At 45.5% G+C, this 21,051-nt stretch overlaps 1 protein-coding gene and 1 long non-coding RNA gene across 8 annotated transcripts in view; one reads left to right on the plus strand and one right to left on the minus strand.

Moving 5' to 3' along the window:
* Positions 1-9,364, plus strand: part of GRIK4 (glutamate ionotropic receptor kainate type subunit 4) — a 423,105-nt gene extending 413,741 nt beyond the window's left edge. For both annotated transcript variants that reach the window (XM_072822392.1, XM_072822393.1), the window contains 2 exons: positions 4,931-5,049; positions 8,907-9,364. In XM_072822392.1, the coding sequence (XP_072678493.1) occupies positions 4,931-5,049; positions 8,907-9,263 (476 nt within the window). In that variant the 3' untranslated portion in view covers positions 9,264-9,364. The remainder of the gene's footprint in view (positions 1-4,930; positions 5,050-8,906) is intronic.
* A 10,253-nt stretch (positions 9,365-19,617) lies between these two features.
* Positions 19,618-21,051, minus strand: part of LOC140631129 (uncharacterized) — a 29,283-nt gene continuing 27,849 nt past the window's right edge. For all 6 annotated transcript variants that reach the window (XR_012028783.1, XR_012028779.1, XR_012028780.1 and 3 more), the window contains 2 exons: positions 20,224-20,355; positions 19,618-20,045 (listed from right to left, as the gene is read on the minus strand). This is a non-coding gene — a long non-coding RNA (uncharacterized lncRNA). The remainder of the gene's footprint in view (positions 20,046-20,223; positions 20,356-21,051) is intronic.

The following is a 21,051-nucleotide window of genomic DNA, read 5'->3' on the forward strand; positions in this document are numbered from 1 at the left end:
TTGTTCAAAAGGAGTTGCCCTGCATCTCACTGTGCCATCAGGAGATATGCAAGGGTAGCCATGCCCCCGAATCCAAAAAATGATTACTTTCAGGTCAGAATCGAAAGGCAGAGCAGTTGGGTCAAAATTTACATGTCTTCAGAGGTGCTCCCTTCCAGCTTACCAGTCCCCTCTCTAGGTCTAGAGCCAGGAAAAGTTGTTCGTTTGCATTTATCAACTGTAATTTATCTATTCGTGGATAAGCTATGAGTGACACCAGAATTAGTGTTTCATCAACCCAGAGTTTGCAGGGGGAGTTCGATTGGGTCTCACTGGATTCGGTCTTATTGCTAGGACCCAGCTGAGGCTCAGAGACTCAAGTGTCAAGAGACTCTCGGTACAAAAGCCATCTGTCTCGGTGGCTCCTGTGTGGTCCGGCTGAAGAGAAGGGGACAGTGATTAGCTGGCTCCCCCTTGCAGGGGCCGAGGGGGTCCATGCCCCAGGAGAGGCTGTGTGCCTTGGAAGGCTTTTGACTTTAGGAGCGTGATGACAGTGTTAAGTAGAACCGCTGAGCTCTCCTAGCACTCGCTGCCTTCTCCCACTCCATCTGTTTCTCAACTCTGACTCTGCCAGCAATCTATTCTTGCTTCCACTTTCCAGTAAGTTCCTAAAGGCACCGGTGGTATATACAAACCTCGCTCCTGGGCGGGGAGGCCGCCCAGCCAGGAATCAGCACACTGGAGCCAACAGCCATGATTAACATGCTGGCCCTGAAACACTAGACGCTGGGAAAGCAAGACCGGGGGGTGTTTCAGTGACTCATGCTTTCTCCACGCATCCTGTTAAAACCTCAGCTCCTCTGAGAAGCTTTCCCTGCTCTGATCAGACTTATCCCAGCACCTATCCCCTGTCTGTTTATAACCTTCCCCCATGCCCTTGCACCTGCCGGGGACCTGGGACGGTTGGTCCACACTGTGGATTAGTCATTGTTTGGTTCCACTTTGGCCAAGCACTCCTGTGCAGTCTGGGCCATCTGCCTCTGTGACCAGGCCACGAGCACCCGACAGGGGCTGTCACGCTTTACTGTTATTTCAAGCAAAATTTAATTACGAACGAATACATTTCACAGTATGGATCCAAAGCTTCTGATAATGTGGGCTTCTACATCTGAGAGGTCTTTATCCTCTTACTTTCTGTTCATTCTTTCCACAAACATTTATTGGGCTCATATTATGGGCCAGACACCATGATTGTGGGGTTAGAGAGTTGAACAAGACCTGGATCATCTGCCTCAAGGAATTCCTGGTCTGGTGGGAAATCCAGATATAGCACATTAAACTAGGGTATTATTTCATGCAATGTTAGAATGATTCCCAGTGTATTATCAGTGAAACACCAAAGCAGGATAGCTAACAGAGCCAGTAAGATCACAGAAGGCAGCCTGGAGGAAGTGATCACTCAGCTAAGTCTTACAGGAAAGGTTCAGGTTAACCCAGTGTGTGTCTGGGGAGTGAGGGTGGGCTCCGGGCAGAGGTGCTAACAGGAGTAAAGGTACAGACGGTAGGAACAACAATGCTGTGTGCTGGGAACTGTGAACAGTTACTAGAGATGTGTTGCAGTTAGATTTTGCTTTTTGGAAAGATCACTCAGGCCAACCCAGTGGAGGGTAGAGTTGAGTTATACAGCTACGAGCAGGGCATCATTTCCAGGGTTACTGAAATAGTCCAAGCAAGAGACAGTGGGAGCCGGAACTTGAACCAGGGAAGAGGTCATAGGGATAGAGAGAGAAAGGTCAAAAATTGAAAAGTATGTAGGAGGTAAAACTGGCAGGACTTGGTACCAGCCAGTGCAGGAAGGAGAGGCAGGAGACCAAATTCAGGGAAATGAGGAGAAAATGTGCCTTAGAGCAAGCAAAGACATTGAGGAGGTTGCAAGAGAGCAATGTCTTTATAAAAAGCCAAGTAGGGAGTATGGTTGGCAATGCCAAGTGCTACAAGAGGTCACTTAAGATGAGGACTGGAAATTTTCCAATAGGTTAGAAACGTAATGTTTGTTGGTGACCTCAGTGTGGGTGGTTTTAACGGCACAAGACAAAATTACACGGAGTGATGAGTGAATAGGAAAAATAAAAGTGAATTCAGATAGAACCATTTTCTTCTTCAGATACCTTGGGCCTAAAAGCTTTTCAAGCATCCAAAATTATGTCTGAGGTCTGAAAAAATGTATTAGCTTCAAAATGCAAAAAAAGAAACTGCAAAATTAAATTAAGACATGTTTAATTAAATATCTCCAAAATGTAACATTGTTTCGACTTCATTAATTTTTAAATTTAATATTCATAAAAACTTCATTACATTTAGAAACAATTTTTTGGTTAGGTTTTTCTCCTTTTGCAAACATTCCCTTGTATGCACAACGATTGCTGAGAAATCACAGCCAATTATAAATTAACTGTTGCTTGCTACTCAGTCACATCACAAGCAAAATTTTAAAAATGCACTTAACATAAGATGTGGGTGCATTTTCTTGTACTTGCTTTTATGTGAGCTGGGGCCTCCAAATGTATGCGTTTTAAGGGCTTTAAAGTGTCTTAAAATAGTTCTGATATAGACAACTGTTTCAAAAAGCTTGGCCAGGGAAGGAAGGAAAGAGAAAGGGAGTTCACTAGACAGAATGGAGAGGGAAGGAGGGCTTCTTATTTTTCTTTAAGAAAGGGAAGCATGTGAGTACGTGTCAGGAGGGTCAGGGTCATGCTGAGAGAGGCAGGAGAAGCCGCTAGAGTCCAGATGCCGGAACTGGCCCCGCAGAGAGGACAAAACAACCCCTCTGCAGAAATAAGAGGGGGAGGTTGAGGCCTTTCAGGGGAATCCTGGTCTTTTTTCCCTGTATCAGGCAGAAATGTCCCAGAGAGATCAGAGAGTCTTATAGTACCTTAGCAGTCACTTGGGGACTCCATTTACCAGGACAGGTGGGCATCCTTGGTCACTTCCCCTTCACCGAGGCCCTCCAGCCAGCCTTCTCTGCAGGGGCCAGCTGGAGAACCTAGTTCATCCATGATGTTCAGATGCACATCCCGATACCCATAAACCTGCTGCTGGAGCAGGCTCCAGAACACCTCAGCCAGGTCCTCTGTGCTGCCCCTTTCTCAAGTGTCCTTTGTGTCTGCCCCATTCACATGGTTCATGATGTTCCTATGGTCAAAAACTTTCTGCCCCAATGATTGCAGGTTAGAGGGGCAGGTGTTCTCATGAAGCCCAAGCACCTCCCTCCTGGAAAGCAGAAATTTTCTCCAAACCATGTATGCCTTCCCTTAGGATTGAGTTTTTAAATATTCTCCTATTTTTGGTTATTTAAAATAGAGGATCCGTATTTGCACAAAAGTCAACCATGTAGACCTGCTGACCAAAGTACAGAGCTCTTTTGATGCATTTGTGATGTGAGCCATGGTAGCAGATGATCAGCATAGGCCAGCACTGCACTGGGCTTGGCTGTTGTAAAAGCAAATCAAAAAAGCAATGGACATCCACTTGAGGCTTTGTGCAAGGGGACCCAAGGCATCCTGAAATGGCTAAGCAGGGCTATTTGTCCAGCTTTCCAAGGCGCAGAAAATAGTGTCCGATTTCTGCTCCTGAACTAAGCTCGTCTCGCAGTGGTGTGTGAGGCTGGCTTTCCCTGACACTGATATAGCCCCATGTCCCCCTATTGATTAAAAAGACACTCAAACGTGCAAGGGTTCTGGAATAGCATAGGGTGTAAGCTATCCTCTTGGCATTTTCCTGGATAAAAGATGTTTTTTTATTTGATTGTGGCCCCTGTTGAATGAGGGTCTCATGGGCTTATGACACTGCCCAAAAGTTTGGGTCTCTCAGATCCCAAATAAAGCATCTAGTTATTTAGCCAAACTCAATGTTTGACACTGTAGAAATGAACAACCATAACACCCAACAAATATTTACCAAGTATATAAGATACGCCAGGTATCATGCTAGGCAGTGACGATACAGTTGGAAACTATGCCTGACTTCAAGGAACACAGTCCTGTATATTGCTTCAAAAAATACTAATCTGCAAACTAATTTTAGGACTGGCTGGAAAAGAATCACCTGTGAAATGTATTTTAAAATGCAGATTCCTGGGCCTCATCTCCAGAGATATGGATTCAAGAGGTCTGGTGTGAGGACCAGGAATCTGTATTTTGAATAAGCCTCCCAGGTGGTTCTGATGGCAACCTCTGGTCTGGAGGGATGAAAAAAAAAAGTTTTAAGTGTCTAAAGTATTTTAGTAACCTGTTGACACAGATACATAAGTGGAATTTTTTCTATCCAAAATTGGGTTAAACAACTACTTTATATCCAGCAAACCCAGTCTTATAGATTGACTAAATTTTTTACGGAGCATCTAGAATTTGTAGGTATTTTGGTATCATGTCTCTAAATCAAATGTTCACGGACTCTCTTCTTTTTAAAAAAAAAAAATTTATTTATTTATATTTTTTAGAGAAAGAGAGCAAACAAGGGAGAGGCAGAGGGAGAGGGAGAGAGAATCCCAAGCAGATTCTATGCTGAGAACAGAGCCTGATGCAGGGCTCGATCTCACGACCCTGAGATCATGACCTGAGCTGAAACCAAGAGTCAGAGGCTTAACCAACTGAGCCACCCAGGCACCCCTGACCCTTTTCTTAAAATGCCGCTCACCTCCCACCCCAGAAGGCTATTTGGAGGCTTCTTACCAGTCTCCTCCTTTTGCAACTAGATCCCCCCTCTCCTCTTCTACTGCAGCTATGCCACATTTTTTGCAAAAGAATAATTATATCCCATGCAAGGAATGTGTGTGTAAAGCATCTACAAGCCTCAAGTTCTGGTTGTGTAAATGGCTTTCAGCATTTCAGTAGAATGATGGTGTCTGGTAGCCCTCTTACATTATTTTTTATTTGCTCTCACTTTCTTACAGGACTGGGAATGGAGAATATTGGTGGAATCTTTGTGGTTCTTATTTGTGGCTTAATCGTGGCCATTTTTATGGCTATGTTGGAGTTTTTATGGACTCTCCGGCACTCAGAAGCTACTGAGGTAAACCTTCAAAGGGGTACGACCTATAGCGTTGGTAGGTGGGATCACGCACCTACAAATGTCATTTCAGACAAAACCTGTGAGATCCCACAAGAGGGTGGAGCACCCATGGGACAGTGCACTGGAAAGAATCCCAGTCCCAAGGGCAAGAGATCTGGGTTAATAATGCTTCATCACTTACTGATTATGCAGCCACAGAAAGTGCTCTTAACCCCTGAGCTTCAGATTATCTTTCCAAAACAGCCCAGCAAATAAATACGTGATGAATGTTTTACACACAACAAAGTCTTATACAACTATAATTTAGCAATGCCTACATTTAGGCAATGTAGTATGTAAAAAAAAAAAAAAAGAAAAAAGAGGCCAAAGTACCAGGCTACCAGCGCAGGCAATGACTTTGGTTCTTCCATCTTCAGGATGTTTTTGCCTAACCGGTAAAGATGTTTAGAGATATCCCAATTCATATAAGGCCAAGAAGTCCATCTCCCTTCTCAGGGATCTTGAATAAGCTTAATTCTCCAAACCTGTGGCTCAGAAACTGGGTTAATATAAATTTCACGCAGACCAAAAAGTCTGAATAGAAGGAAGAAGACTGGATCCCGTTCTGTCTCCGATCTGCCTCAGAGAAGGGGCAACGATCCTTACGTGCTGATTGCATCATTCAGTTTTTAAAGTACGTTAGCTCCTGTCTCAACCTCTCAACTCCGGATCTTCGTAAGCCTCTTCCCTTAATTGATGTTGGAGAAACAGCTCATAGCAGGACGTGAGTGCACACGAGCCCCTCCTTCTGTGGAGTCCAGCCTCAGGCCGGGCCTCAGTACAGCACTGCCTTCCGGTCCTTTTATTTTTCTATGTTCAGCTTCTTTCCCATACCGCTAGGACTTCCAAACCCTCACCGGCTCCTCATATCCTTTTGCCCCTTCATGCATAAAGGCTAATTTTACCTCCCACCTCGTCATGAAATCAGGACTGGCTAGCCCCAAATTACACCCCCCTCCCCACCTTAGTACTTGACCCACAGCTAAAGCCACCCCTGCAGGCACAGCAGATGCTTCTGGGTATCCCTCTGCTTCTGCCTTGGTCCCTCTTCCCTTGGCTATTCTGGGGTTTTCCTTTTTTTCTCCCCTTTATTTTTGCTTCCTGCTCTCTTGCCACAATCTAAAGTTATGCTCAAGTAAATCTGCTAATTTCAAATAATAGCAGTCTTGGGGGGCCTGGGTGGCTCAGTCAGTTAAGCATCCAACTCTTGATCTTAGTTCAGGTCTTGATCTCAGGGTCATGAGTCCGAGCCCCATGTTGGGCGCCATGCTGGGCATAGAGCCTCCTTAAACAAAATAACAAAAAGCCGTGAAACAATAGCAGTGTTACTATTATTGCTCTTGGGCTGTCCTTCCCCTCCTCCAAACCAATGTGATCTGCTGTCTCCATTTCCTGACCTCCCATCCAGTCCTCAACATAGGGCAGTCTGGCTCCTCCCCACTCCGGCACTAAAAGGTCACTGTTAAGAGGTCTAATCCCTCCCAATGGACAAAACCAAAGAGAACCCATTGGGCCTTCTTGTACCTCAGTGTGCCCTTCTGGAAGTGGACAGTTCCTTCCAAAAGTTCTCTCCTCCCTTGCCTTGCCTGACACCAAGCTTTCTTGGTTCCCCTCCTGCTTCTCCCTCCAGCTCTACTGGCTTTCTCGCTGTGTCCACTCCTAAAATAGTAGTGCCACTTACTCGTTCCAGAAGGCTCAATTCAGGTGTTTCTTTCCCTGCGAAACTTTCCCAGTTCTCCTGCCTTCTTCCGTGGACAAGAGGAGTCGATCATTTGGCCTCTTTTCCAGCACCATTGCATCAAGCACGTACAAACTATGTTGCAATGATTTTTCTGTCAAACACTGCAGTGCCTAAAAGTTGGGACTGTGTCCACCTCTATCTCTGTTTCTCTGCAAAGCGCAGTGCTTGATACATAGTTGACAGCCAATAAACTGTACGTCTGGTCACATGTCATAGATTAGGCAGGTGGTATTGTTTTGGCTGTTAAAGTTATTACTGGAAGCGCAGAGATATTAAGGGACTTGCCCAGAGTCTTTGTTAGTAACAGGTCTAAACAGGCCACATCCCATTAGGTGATACTACTTCTCTGCAGCTGCTTCAACTAGAGGATTTGTGCACATTCGGTTATTCTCAGGAGTTTAAGCAAGGTCTGGATGTGTCTTAAAAACTTCAGTGAGGACTTCCAAGAGCTAACATGAAGAGTAAAGGCTTCATTAGCTGTTTGGCTTATGGTAGAGCAACAGTCGTGTTGACAGAACTGGAAAACTGGAAGAAAGATCACGAAAGCCCAGGTTTCTTCTCCCATCATAGGCTAGGAAAGTGTCCTTCCCAGCACAGAGTAGAGAACTAAACAGAGCGTACATATGCTTTGGAGTAGATGAGGTTTAGGTTCAAATTCTGGACCAGCTATTGATGAGTCGAGTAATTTTTCACAAGGCACACAACTCCTCTGAGCCTCTGTTTCCACGTCTGTGAAATGGGTATGGTCGAGGTAGCAGCCGCACAGGTTCGTGATTCTTTACCCACAATTCTGAAACCGAAAAAGCTTGGAAAGTACCAAGTATTACATACATCTGATGCAAAAATGCCCTTGGCGGCAAAACTTGCACAGGTCTGAGCCTAATGTAATGTTGATGGTCTTTATCTCCCTCAGTCTAAAGGTATGCGCGTTTGGCTACAGAAATGCTAATGTGCTTTTTTTCCAGTTTTATTGATAAGTAATTGGCATCCATTACTGGGTAAGTTTAAGGCATTCAGGATAATGATCTGACTTACATACATTGTGAAATGATCACCACCGTAGATTCAGCTAGCATCTGTCATCTTATACAGGTACCATGAAAAGACAGGAAGGAAAACTAGTTTCCTCCTTGTGTTGAGGACGCTCAGGATTTAACAACTTTTAACATGCTGGAATACAGGGTCTGCCCTAGACCCCACTGGGCTGTGATATACAGTATGTTGCATGCGTGTAGTATTACCTCTCTAAAAGCTAAAATATTCTGAAACATAGCTGGACCCAAGGGTTTCATATCAGGAGACTGCAGACTGATGGGGGGGGGGGGGTGGTTGCTGTTGCTTTTGTCGTTGTAGTGATTATTATCTCTAGCTATAACTGGTTGATCTAAAGAATGAGAGTCTTTGGCTGAGAACAGAATGTTCATGGAGACATGGCTTTTTTCAAGTACTTGAAAGACTGACCTGCAGAAGAGGGGTTATTTATTTAGTGGGCTTCAGGTTACAGATTTAACTGGGATGGATGGATGAAAATTTTGGGGGAGGCCAATTGTGAACTCGGTAGAAGGAAGCACCATGTCATGGCCTCTCTCCCAGTGTGGTGAGGACCTTGTCTTGGGAGGCGTCCAAACCAAGACTGGAAGGCCAGCTGGCAGGGCTGTTGGACACTGTGGGATGGAGGGCGTTCACGTGTTAAGTGGGAGGTGGCATGAGGGGACGGATTGCAAGGTCTTCCCAGTATCTCATACGATTATGTGATCCTGAGACACTGCCCCCCCCTCCCGACCGTGCACCTGAACAGACGGGCAAGGGATGCGCAAGGGATGTTCAAGGGATGCGCAAGGGATGTGCAAGGGATGCGCAAGGGATGTTCAGGGGATGCACAAGGGATACGTAAGGGATGCGCAAGGGATGCGCAAGGGATGTGTAAGGGATGTGCAGGGGATGCACAAGGGATGCGCAAGGGATGCGCAAGGGATGCGCAAGGGATGCGCAAGGGATGTTCAAGGGATGCGCAAGGGGTCTGCAGGGGCTGGTTCCCAGGGTCGGGCCGTGACCTCCTCCTGCACCCCCCCCCCAGGTGTCCGTCTGCCAGGAGATGGTGACCGAGCTGCGCAGCATCATCCTGTGTCAGGACAGTGTGCACCCCCGCCGGCGGCGCACCGGGGTGCCTCCGCCGCGGCCCCCAGTCCCCGAGGAGCGCCGGCCGCGGGGCACCGCGACGCTCAGCAACGGCAAGCTGTGCGGGGCCGGGGAGCCCGACCAGCTGGCGCAGAGACTGGCCCAGGAGGCCGCCCTGGTGGCCCGCGGCTGCACGCACATCCGCGTCTGCCCCGAGTGCCGCCGCTTCCAGGGCCTGCGCGCGCGGCCGTCCCCGGCCCGCAGCGAGGAGAGCCTGGAGTGGGAGAAGACCACCAACAGCAGCGAGCCCGAGTAGCCCGAGCGGCCCGAGGGGCCCGCCGCGCCGGACCGAGGAGGCCGGGCCGAGGCCCTGGGGAGGCGGGGGCGGCCGGGGCTCGGACAGCGGACAGCGGGCGCGGCTCTCCCGAGCCTGGATCCGGCCGACTGGGGGGATCGCGAGCCCGAGCCAGCGCCCGGGTCCGCGGGCGGGGAGCTGGGTCCCCCCGAGCGGCGAGGGCCCGCCCCCCTCCCTCCCGACCGCAAGGACCCGTCCCCTCCCGGGGGCCTCTCCCTGCCGCCAGAATTGCAGAGTCTGGGGTGGGGGTCCCTGCGCAGACCCGCCCAATGAGTCCGTGGGATCATCGGTGGGATGTCCCCCTAGGAAGGGGCCATTGTACCCCGGGTCTAGTTCTTACAGGAAAACACATTAAACTCAACAGGGAAGTTTTTCTTTTCTTGGATTTGTATATTTTTGTTAATGTTCTTTTGTTTTCCCTTCCGCCCCCCTCCCCGCCCTGCCCCCACCGCCGCCCCACTTTTCTGCTTTGTTCTCTTCTCAGTTCTGTTTGTTTTGGGGATGGTGTTTTGGTTTTCGTGTCTTGGAGGGGGAGGCTGGGTTAGGCAATGGAAGTCTAAATAATCCGTTTCTTTTTCCCAAATTTTAGGATGTGGAGCCGCCAGTGCGTTGGATTTCAGGTGCTCACCTCTCTTTCCTGAGTGGGGGTTGGGGGCACCACAGTGTAGGAGGAGGATCTTTGGGAAGAATAAGACGGAAAGTCTCAAAAGTCCATTAAAGTAATTTCTTAAATGCCAAAATCCAATCAACTCATAGTTTACTCAGAGAGACCTTGAAATGCCTGGGATTTCAGAAGTTAATGTCTTTTCTTTCTCTTTCTCCTCTTTTTGACGTTCACTATCACTGGGTTTGATTTCGGTCCTTTGGTGAATGTGATCTCTAAAGAGAGAGGGAGACCAGAATGCATGACGTGTCCTGGAGCCTCGCTTAATTAAGGAGCAGAGTGGGGTGATACATTTTTCCCATACCCTGGCCCTGCCTTCAGATGGAATGTGCTAGTCACAGGGAAGGAGTGGTAGGGCCACCTTGTTGGTATGGGGCAGACTTTGTCAACAGCATCTCTTTCTAACCAAACCCAGTAGCTGCCTATGAAGCCAGACCCCCCAAGGCTATCATGGATTGGGTAATTTCTTTCTACTAGGTGTTGAGACCTGGGTGCAGGCGTGCACATGAGTGTGTGAGCGTGTGCTGTGTGTGTTTATTAAGTGGAAAGACCTTAAGTAATCGAGAATTTGCCACATTCCTAGGAGACAGGTGGAGACTCACAGCTAATACACAGGCCTGGGAACTGGGGACTCCTGAGCCCTAAACTCAGCATGGGCAGAAATCCCCTTGTGTGACTTTGAGTAAAGCATTTAACTTCTCCTCCATCCACAAAATCAGTTACTGATGCTTTCCAGGCTTTCAGATGGCTGCTCGTTACCACTCCTCTTGTGAGATGTTTGCAGGGTCCAGCGCATCAGCTGATGAGAGGGGTGAGGCTTCCCAGCAACTGCTTGACCTTTGCTTGGCTTCGCCAGTTGGGAGTTTCATGCAGAGAGTTTTCATTTTCTGATGGAAAACAAATTCTATGCAACTTCTGATTGTAAACTTAGAAAATTCAGAGAAAGAGAGAATTAAACAGCCCCTACCACCACCTCCACCTCCACCTCCACCACCACCACCTTGAATCAAATTGTCCTCACATTTCTGTTCTGAATGTACTAAAATAAAACCATCTTTGGAAGATGATGAGCTTAATTCCATTTTTTTTTTTTTGTGGGTTTTTTTTGTTTGTTTGTTTTTTGCTTTTTTACCATCTGGGTAGTTGAACATCTTCTGTGTGCCAGGCCAGTTAGTTAGGACTGCCATCCTGGGGACCAAATCAGGGGGACCCTGATTTTTCCAGTAAAGGATGCCAGTTTTGTCCTAGGCTGTCCTTCTCCCTCATGATTTGGATTTTTTTTCCTTTTCTTCTTTAACCATCAAATGATGGCAAGCTGTAAGAGGACACGAGCATTTTTTTCAACCTTGCCTCGAGTCTCGTGGATTTGGTGGGAAGGGCACCGAAGGCCGCCTGACCACGGACCCCAATGGTGCCACACTGTTCCAACCCACAGCTCCATTCCCTGCTTCTGACAATGTGGTCCCTACTGTCAGATCACATTTGGGGCGGGGAGGGTTGTTTTTTTAAAAACTCGTTTTTATGAGCAGGATATCTTGATCAATAGCCAACTTTTTTTAATGGATTAGTGGAATAAATGTCCCCATGAATCATTTATAAAGTCTGTTCCTTTCACCGTGTGGAGTAAAGATAAGGCTGACAGTGCTAGACAGTTTCTATTTGCTGCTGGAACTATTGCTACACCTCACTCAAGCTGGTGAGTGAACCTGCAACCAGCTAGTTCTCTTCCTTGGTTTGTCTCCACTTTTTATCTGTTGGTTGTTGGCTTTCTTTTCCATTCTGTATTTTCTATCTGACTCTGTATACTGTATAAAGCAGTTTTTTCTTGTCTGTTTATCTTTCTTCAACTGGAATATTTACAATAAAACAGAAACAAACCCTGAAGTGTTAGTGATGGATGAAAGCTGTTTGGGTTTGGGAAGAATAGTTTGGTGTGTCTTGACATCCAGGTACTCTAAAAGCAATTAAAAAGACACCACTTGGTGTCTTCCCCTCCACCTGCCCTTCTCCCCCCCCCTCTTTACCACCCCCCCACCTCCAACTCCCCACCCCCTTCAGCTCTTTGTGCAGATCCCAGAAAAGTCTAGGTGGCTTCTTTCAATTTGTAGTCCTGGGAGTCTGAGCCAACACCCGTACCGCACCCCCCTCCACCCCTCAAACGGATACACATGTTAATGAAGTTTGGGATTCTGTAGGGTTTTGTCTTCCTAAATGCACTTTCACAGAATAGCCATCTATTGATACCTAGGGTAACTCTAGTCAGATATCACCCCAGATTCCACTGGGAGCTTGAAGATTACATCAATTAAAATATAATACTTTGCTTTATTTCTTTTAATTGCCTTGCAGGGCCCCAACCGTCACAAGATCTCTACCCCAGAACCCAGGTGGGGTGTAAGTTGAGCATGTAGATGGCCAAAAATCTTTTGGCTTCCTCTAATCCAATGCTCATATGAGAATATTCATCCTGGGAACTTGCCAACCAGCCATCTTATTGGTTAGGTGAGACTGACATATCATGATAACCAATCCACCTGGGGCCACTCTGTGAAAGTTTATTAGTTTTGGATTCCAAGGAGTTGAATTTTCTTTCGGAATCCAAGGGGGACTTCCCCATGGTGTAGGAGTCAAATACATGAGGCCAGAAAGGGCTGGGACATTTCAGACATGGCAGATTGGTGGTTGGAGTGAAGCTTGAGAGAACCATTTGTGCCTCTCCTGCCAATGGGGTGTGCACAGCAAAGTAAAATAGTCTGGAAACGATAAGGGAGATTTAATTCCCTGACTGGTTCACTCTCTTGGGGTAATAACAAAGAAGCCTGTTTGAAAAATTCAGAGAAGGAATCCTTTCATAAAGATTTTTCTTAAGGCTGGAGCTTCCTATGGGGCCCTCTTAAGACAGAAATTAAACCTTTAGTTGCGTTGAGCTATGAGTTAGTTATTCCCGTGACTTTCTGTAAAAGATGACTTTCTCTCCATGGGCAAGTCCTCACCATTACCCAGAGAGTGTCCCAGTGTGTGTCAATCTGGTCATCCAACAGTATGCCTCAAAAATTGGTGATGTCATGCCTTCAAGAAAGCTCTTCTCATAGAGAGAAAAAGTATATTTTTCTTTATTTTATTAAAATGTATGCTTTATGTAAATATGAATATAAGTATTTATACATCCATATATCTAGATATAAAGAGATATATTCATAGATTTTACAGGTTGGCGTGGCTTCCGGAAAAAAAAAAAATGTGGCCAAGTTTTAGAACTGAAGGGATCAACCAACCTGTTACAGTTTAAGGACAACCAGGCAAGAGAAGTTCTGGCACTCTTCATAGAACATCACTGCTCAAATTTTATTTAATGCCATCCTCCTAAATCTGAAAAAGGAATGAAAAAAAATACTAATATTACCATTCCACAAATGGCACCAGCGTTAAGAAAGAAATCTACGAAGGCAATAAAACAGAAAACAAGCTTTCTGGTTGAAAATGGCAGAGGAATTGAGGCGCTAAAATGGAAGGGGCATAAAGAAATAGAGCCTATAATCTGTCCAGAGATTAGCTGAGAGCCTGCGTGTAAATATTTCCCTGGCTGGGGTGTACTGGAGCGTATCAGGGAATCTGCCTCATGACTGAGGTTGTGTCTGGGGACTTGACCCTAGAAACGGGCTAGACTATGCAGCGTTCATATTAGGGAGGATGGAGGTCAAACACGTAAGTGCATTGATCCTCCTGCCAGAAAGTTGGCTGGAAGATCCTGCCCTCTTTCATACTCCTCGTGCCTAACCTAATGTTCTCTCTTGACCCTGCCAGAGAAACCTCTCATCCTGTTGGCAACTTTTTCAGGTTGGTGAGTGACCTTGAGAGGGTATTTCCTTTTTTTTTTTAAAGATTTTATTTATTTGTTTGTTTGTTTATTAATGAATGAGAGACACAGAGACATAGGCAGATTAGAAGCAGGCTTCTCCAGGGAGCCCAATGTGGGACTTGATCCCAGGACCCCAGGACCAAGGATCACGACCTGAGCTGAAGGCAGGCGCTCAACCACTGAGCCACCCAAGCGTCCTGACAGGTATTTCTTTAACACACAGCACCGTATTACCTTCTGTGGGAAGGAATGAAGAAGTGGAAGAAATGATCCGTACGCGGCCTGGGCAGGCAAAACTCACCTACGAGGAACAGTGGAAGTAAGGCATGAAATACCCAAGTGCTGGAGTATGTGATTTGGAATATAAACCATGTAGAAATTCAGAGGGGCTCAGGACTCCATCTCGGTAGTTGAGATGGGTTTGGTGGAGGAAGCAGGACTGTGACTTGGGGTTGTTAAGAAAAATCGTTGATGCCTAGGAAAACAATACTTTGCTTCATCTCCCTTGGAGTGCAGTATGGATAATTCACATTGAATTGAGTGCTCTTGTGATGATGGCTTGTCGTTGCTATTGTTTTGCCTTCATCCATAGTGGTCCTTTTTGTGGGATTCCGGCTCTCCTATTATGCCTCTTCTTGTTGGCTGCCAACACTGTGTAGAGATTTTTACCTCTCGTTCCTGGGCTTCTTCACATGATATTTGTGGGATTAGCTGCAGAAACAAACAGCCTAGCCCTACAGAATACAGAAAGGCTAACTGAAATAAGCGAGGAAATGGTCTGAAGTGGATGGTGAGCTCAAATATTTTTTATTTATTATTATTTTTTAAGATTTTATTTATTTATTCATGAGACACACAGAGAGAATGAGAGAGAGAGAGAGAGAGAAAAGCAGAGACACAGGCAGAGGGAGCAGCAGGCTCCATGCAGGGAGCCCGACGTGGGACTTGATCCTGGTCTCCAGGATCACGCCCTGGGCTGAAGGCAACGCTAAACCGCTGAACCACCCAGGATGCCCTCAAATATTTTTTTTTTTAAATTGGGAGGAAGGAGTGTGAATGCAGAAATGAAGATGTGGAACCAATGTGAAAATTAATACAGGATCAACCCCCACCCACCCCAATTTGTGATGTACAGAAACTGAGAAAAATTTTCCTTTTCAGTCCATTAAACCATCCTGTTATCCGTGGCACATGGAGTCTTCCCGGAAAGTTATTCTACTTGGATTGTTCTGATTAGGTTTGTGGTAGCTTTTTCCATTAAGAATAACAGAATGTAACTTCCATTTCTACATCATCTGTAATCCTGTAGCACTAACTGAGCATAGAAAGGCATTTCAAAGCACCAAAACTTGGTCAAATGTGAAGGTCAAGGAGAGAAGTCACAAGCAGGTAAACAGCATCCAGCAGCATTACTAAGAGACTGCATGCCCACGCGCTCAAACGTGGTGACAAGGACTTGAAGAACTAGCTTAAGGGGGATCAGATGAAAAATAGTTCTGTACAGAGAGATTTTTCTTTGCTTCTTCCCTTTCCCCTTATGTAGACTGAACAGTGTGTGTGTGTGTGTGTGAGAGAGAGAGAGAGAGAGAGAGAGAGAGAGAGAGAGAGAGAGAGTTTAGCACAGACCTGCAGGATCTGTCAGTGCTCCTTATGCCCATTTCAAAAGAGAGAAGACACTTTGCATTATCACTTCAGCCTTTCTCCGTGCTGCCAGATAATATTGCTGGGTTTAGTCCTCTGGCTTAGTTCTCACCGAGTGATCTTTGATGTAATTTATTTCTAAGCCAACCGTATATGTAGACGCATGAAGTAAAAGGTGTTTTTTCCCATTCCCAGTTGAGTGTTAAGATGCCTGAGCTGACTTCTTAAAACCTCTTCCCCTCCATGCCCATCAGCTGCAGAGCAAAGTTCCTCCAGTGCTAAGAAGTGACCAGACAAAACGTAAAGCCGATAGTGTTACTGAATACACCCTGTAAGAACAAGAGCAAGGCAGGTCAACTTCCATTTATGCTTCATACTTATCAATGCCCCTGTCCATTTTTGGCAGAAAACAGTGTTCAGAAAGGTCAAGACAATGGAATTGTTAAAATTTGCTTGGCTGGGTTGGCCAATAAAGTAGAGAAGTCAGAAATAACATTTTTATTCAGCTAGCACATCTTTTGTTCCAAATAAAGCAGCAGATTTGCTGAGGCTGCCATTATTTCCAGAGGATTTAAGGTCCTCCCTGATCCAGCTCAGGCTGATCTTTCAAACTTCTCCTGACACCTTTCTTACCTACCTCCTATCCACCCTGCAGTCAGACCATACCACTTCCCGTTCTGTCTTTATCCTGTTTATTCCACGCTTTTCTTCTAGGTCTTCACTTGGGTGGTGCTCACTCCTGGAATGCCCTTCCCAGTCATCTCTGTATTGCCAAAGTCCACCTATTGAAGAGCCAGCTCACATTATCATCTCCCCTGTGAAGTCTTCAATGATCCCCATCCCCAAAGGAGTGAGGAAATAACCTCCCCTTCTCCTGAACATCCCCAAACTTTTTAAATGGCCCTTAGCACTTCCCTCAATGAATTCTATGTACTTGATACGTATGTTGTTCTAATAACCCCCACACCTACCAGAGTAAGTCACTTCAAGTGCAGAGAAAATGCCTTTTTCATCTTTTATTCTTTCAGTGTAGGATTCCTTGTGCAAATTGAGTTCCCATGAAGGAATGCATGAGTGAATGAGGCAAATTCAACTGAGACCAATGTACATAAAAATGCTATGAGCAGGACACGGAGTGGCAAGGATATGCTAATACACCCTTGATCTAAAGCAATCATGCGTAGAACAACTTAATAATTTATACCAGGCAAAAATATGATTTCCCTTCTTTTACTGGGCATGAACCTTGTATGGAGAGCAGGTTGGTAACATTCATAGGCTGGTGGGGTGTTGGTTCCAGTCGATAGGTACAAGGGACTATCTTTTTCCAGCTGTCTACACACCTTCTCTATAGGTTAGAAGGATGCAGCCTCCTGACTCCCATGCCAGCTTTGGAAAAATCAATAAGCCTTCTCCCTTCTCTCCTCATTATCCTCAAAAAGTGATTTCCGCTCAAAATAAAATTACCAAAACTTGGTTCATTTCAATAGAAGTCCATCAAGGTCGTACTTGCTTAGAACAAATAGGACCGATCTTCTTTACCAAAATAATCAAAATCAACTTCAGTTTCTTCATACTTGTCAGGAAAACCAAAATATTTCCCCTTGGTGGTTTGCTTATAAATGTAAAACCATCATAACAGTTTGAAGGTCAACAAATTACAACTCCAGCATGCAGACTGATTACCATATGAGAAGTCTAGTCAGTTTTGATGAGTTGAGAAAAAATGCTGTTTTTCTTAACCTATATTTTAAGGTTTAGGTTTTTGAATAATTAAGTAATACACATGCATTATAGAAAATTTGGGAAATTCAAAAAGGAGAAAAAAAAAGGAACACAAATGGCACTACCTAAAGAATATCAGTATTAAAATCTTGTCTTCTAGTGGTTTTTATGTGTTTTTGAATCATTGTGATCTTACTATGTGCTACTGCATTATTATCTTTCTCTCCATATACACTGAGCTTATCCAACAAGAGCATGAACTACTGGAAGGCAGAAATTAGGTACCACACTTCTCTGGGGTCCCTGGAGTAGCAAAAAAATAAGCCTTGCTCAATGCTCTTAGCCATAGTAGGTGCTGGAATAATGAGTGGCTTAATCACTGACTTGTTTATCAGTCAATGAAAGAATAAAAAATCTAAAACAAGGTTCTTGTCCTGGAACGCTTATAATTTGTGTTAAAAGGCAAGTGCACAAAGCATCCTCACCCAGGACAATATAAGACTAAATGTGGAGTGAAGGATGGGATACTTGAAGGATATTTCGAGGTGACAGGTGGTAAGGAAAGTGACCTGGGTGGGACATACCCGAAGAGGGTACCCAAGATGGAATAATCTGAGGTGGTTTTTTTCCCAACTATCCAATAAGCCCCCAATAGAAGTAGGTTGCTGTACCTCCAACCAGTTCCCATTATTCTCTCCAGTGCCAAACAGCCTCTCCATCAACTGTCTCATAGGACTCGCTATATTCTATACAAGCTAAAGAAACCAGAGCTCCTCTCTCTGCAGAGGGGAATTACCCAGCTCATGTTTCCTCCCAGCTCTGGGACAAGGAGGGAATTCTAGGCTATGTAGCCATGCGGTGGATACCTTTCTCTGCTGGTAAACCTACAAGAAAGGGTTTTTTTTGTTTTTTTTTTTTTTAACTTTTCATAGTTCTCTTTTAAGTTTGTCTGCTCAGGTGGAAGCGCTGAAACAGTACTCTCTCCTGCCTGGTTATCTGATCATTGTGGTCTCAGGGCCCCCATTATACAAGCTGTGCCGGAGCATTCCAGAGCTGGGTAACTTGCCTTAGCTCCAATGGGCAGCATGTGAGGGACACCGTGGGGACCTCGGGGGCTTCTCAGATGGCCTGAATTCAATGACTAGTTCCCAGCTTAATCAATAGGGGCGTAGCAATCAGGTGGATGTAAGTCGGGCTGGAGCTGAAGGATTTTCAAGTAATCGTATTGGAGGATTGCCGTGGGTATAAAGAAATGTATAATATCAAGCCACATTTGGCATGCTCCAGTGAAGGTTGTGGCAGCTTGTCTGACGGTGCCCGCCTCTTTAACAGCTCTTTTAATTCCAGATGAAATGAAAATTCCCTCCTTAGTAGTCATTAAGGCTCCAATTTTATTTCTCATTATTAAACCATGAAGTTGGCCAAAACATTTAAATTAAGCAAAATGAAGAGATTTATGGGCAAATTGGAGCCTAGGTGAAAAATTGAAGCATAATCTCCGAAGATTAAGAAAAACACAATAACCACACTGTTGGAAAAAAAAAAAAAAACAAATCTCAGAGTAAACAGGGGGAAATGTTCTTTCTTATTTTTCCCAAAGAACCAGCTCTTTAAAATTGAGTTTTTAGATGATGATTTCATGCTTGGTAATACCCACATGATTTGAGAAATGTTGGAATAAGACTTAAATGGTATTTTAGTCTCCGTGCAGAAGTGGAGAAGTATGTCAGATTGATAGCCCTAAGCAGCCAACAGCCTCCTGTGGAGAAAGAACACTGTGGAGAGGGCAACATGAATTATTTCTATTTCAGATCCCCCTTGCCCTAAAGACAGACTCCTGCTAGGTGGCCAGTGTGGGGGTCAGAGATTAAACTTGTTTGATCTTCAGTTTCTCCACTGAGAGTGTCAGGAAGGCGCAGTGGTGCCAGAGGGAGGGATGTTTCCAGCCAGCTGAGTGTCTGTGGTTAGGCGCAGGGCTGAGGCCCCCGCTTATCCTCATCACAGGCCGCCTTCCTCCCTAAAGGAGAATGCTGCTGCAGGGGCAAATCTGAACTGCTAACTGAACAACGGAAGGTTACAGAGCCAGCCACCTCAGCCAGCCACCCACCATTGAAAGCATTTTAATTTAAGGCCAAAGAGTGTCATGGATAATTGTAATCTCATCTGTTGGTCCTAAATCTCTTCCAGCAGTGAGGAGAGGCAGTTATCTTAAGGGCAGTGAGGACAGTGATTGCTCCTTGGGGGCTTTCAGAGAAAAATCCATTTACTTCCAAACCCCACGCTAAGGCTTTCCCTGAAGGTAAGTGGTATGATCTGGAGGTTAGTGTTAATTACTGCTAGATTCCTACTGTCCCCCAGATAGTGCATCTCCCCCATAAATCTCCTGTGGTCCCCTAAGTTGTCAATAAGAGTGTACGACATGGAGCTAATCATCTTAAGTCAATTGTTACCCAATAGCAGAGACAAGGCCTGGGAGAGGTCAACTTTTATGAAGGCATGGAGGCTCACGAGAGGTGCGGGGCCAGCACGAAGGACCCTTGGGGGGCCGGGGGTTGTGGGGAAAGCTGCTCTCAGAGACAGAGGAGTGGGGGTAGGGGAGGAAGGGAATGAATGTCTTCTTCGATGTCTGCTGTGTTCCAGATGTTATAGGAGGTGCTTTCACCTAAGCGATCATATTTCATCCTCACTGTAACTCTCGAAGGCAGGCACTCTTATCCTCTTCGCAGAGCTGAGGAATTGGAGGCTCAGGGAGCAGAAGTAAATTGCCCATGTGCAGAAACCTTTCCCAGCATGGATGTAAACTCGTTTGCCACCTTCAAAGAGCATGCTCTTTCTGCGGCATCATGCCAACTCCCTGGAAATGAAGGAACAGGGGGCTTGTCTCACAAGTGAGTCAGCCAGGATTCACCTGCCTAGAAGCCGATGAGGGAAACTCCCTTTATAACCCACCCAAGATCAGAATGGAGGTAGGATCTCTACATAAGAACAGGAGCCTGAATTGATAACCAGATTTCAGTCCCCTCAAGATTCACCTTTCCCTTGGAGTCTTGTCACCATCACTGTTGCCATCTTTGTCTCCAGGGCCACTTCTGCTCTTCCACAAGTCAGACTCAAGTGTACTTAAGACTCTTTCCTTTATTCCCTGTAGTAGAGCAGCACGAAGGCTAAAGTTATGAAATAAGACTCAATTAAAGGCTCAGAGGTAACGAAGGGAAAATAAACACAGATTAAGAGCAACTAACTAATCAGGCCTGGGGGCTGGAACTTTTCTCCAGAGCCTGGCCCAGCCTCACAGGGCCCATTTTCCTGCCTGCCTCTGCAGGGCAGGGGCCAGCTCCTCCACCCCACCCCAAGCATCCAAGAACATTTTCAGGCATGTCCAAGGAAATTCAGCACACTGCTTAAATTCAGTCTTCACGTTTCTCCTTTTTTTTTTTAAAGATGTACTTATTTTGGAGAGCAAAAGAATACAAGTAGAAGGGGCAGATGGAGAGGGAGAAACTCAAGAAACTCTGATCTGAGTGCAGAGCCCAAGTGGAGCCCCATATTACAACCTGAGCTGAAACCAGAAGTCCTGTGCTTAAGTGGCTGTGCCAATCACAGCATCCCACCCCCACTCTTCCCATTTCTAAGCAACTACTTTCCTCATGCAGATGGGTGTCAGTCTTGACTTATTTATTGCTAGTACCAAATGAATAACCCAGTCTGAAGAGAAAAAGGTCAGTAGCATAGGAAAAGGGGAAGAACTGTTTATAACTTGTTAAAATAAGAACACCGGTGACATTTTATTATTTATTTATATTTATTTATTTATTTATTTATTTATTATTTATTTACATTTTTATTTTTTAATACAACCG

The sequence above is a fragment of the Canis lupus genome, chromosome 3, assembly GCF_048164855.1.
Source record: "Canis lupus baileyi chromosome 3, mCanLup2.hap1, whole genome shotgun sequence".
In the NCBI taxonomy this organism is placed as follows: domain Eukaryota; kingdom Metazoa; phylum Chordata; class Mammalia; order Carnivora; family Canidae; genus Canis; species Canis lupus.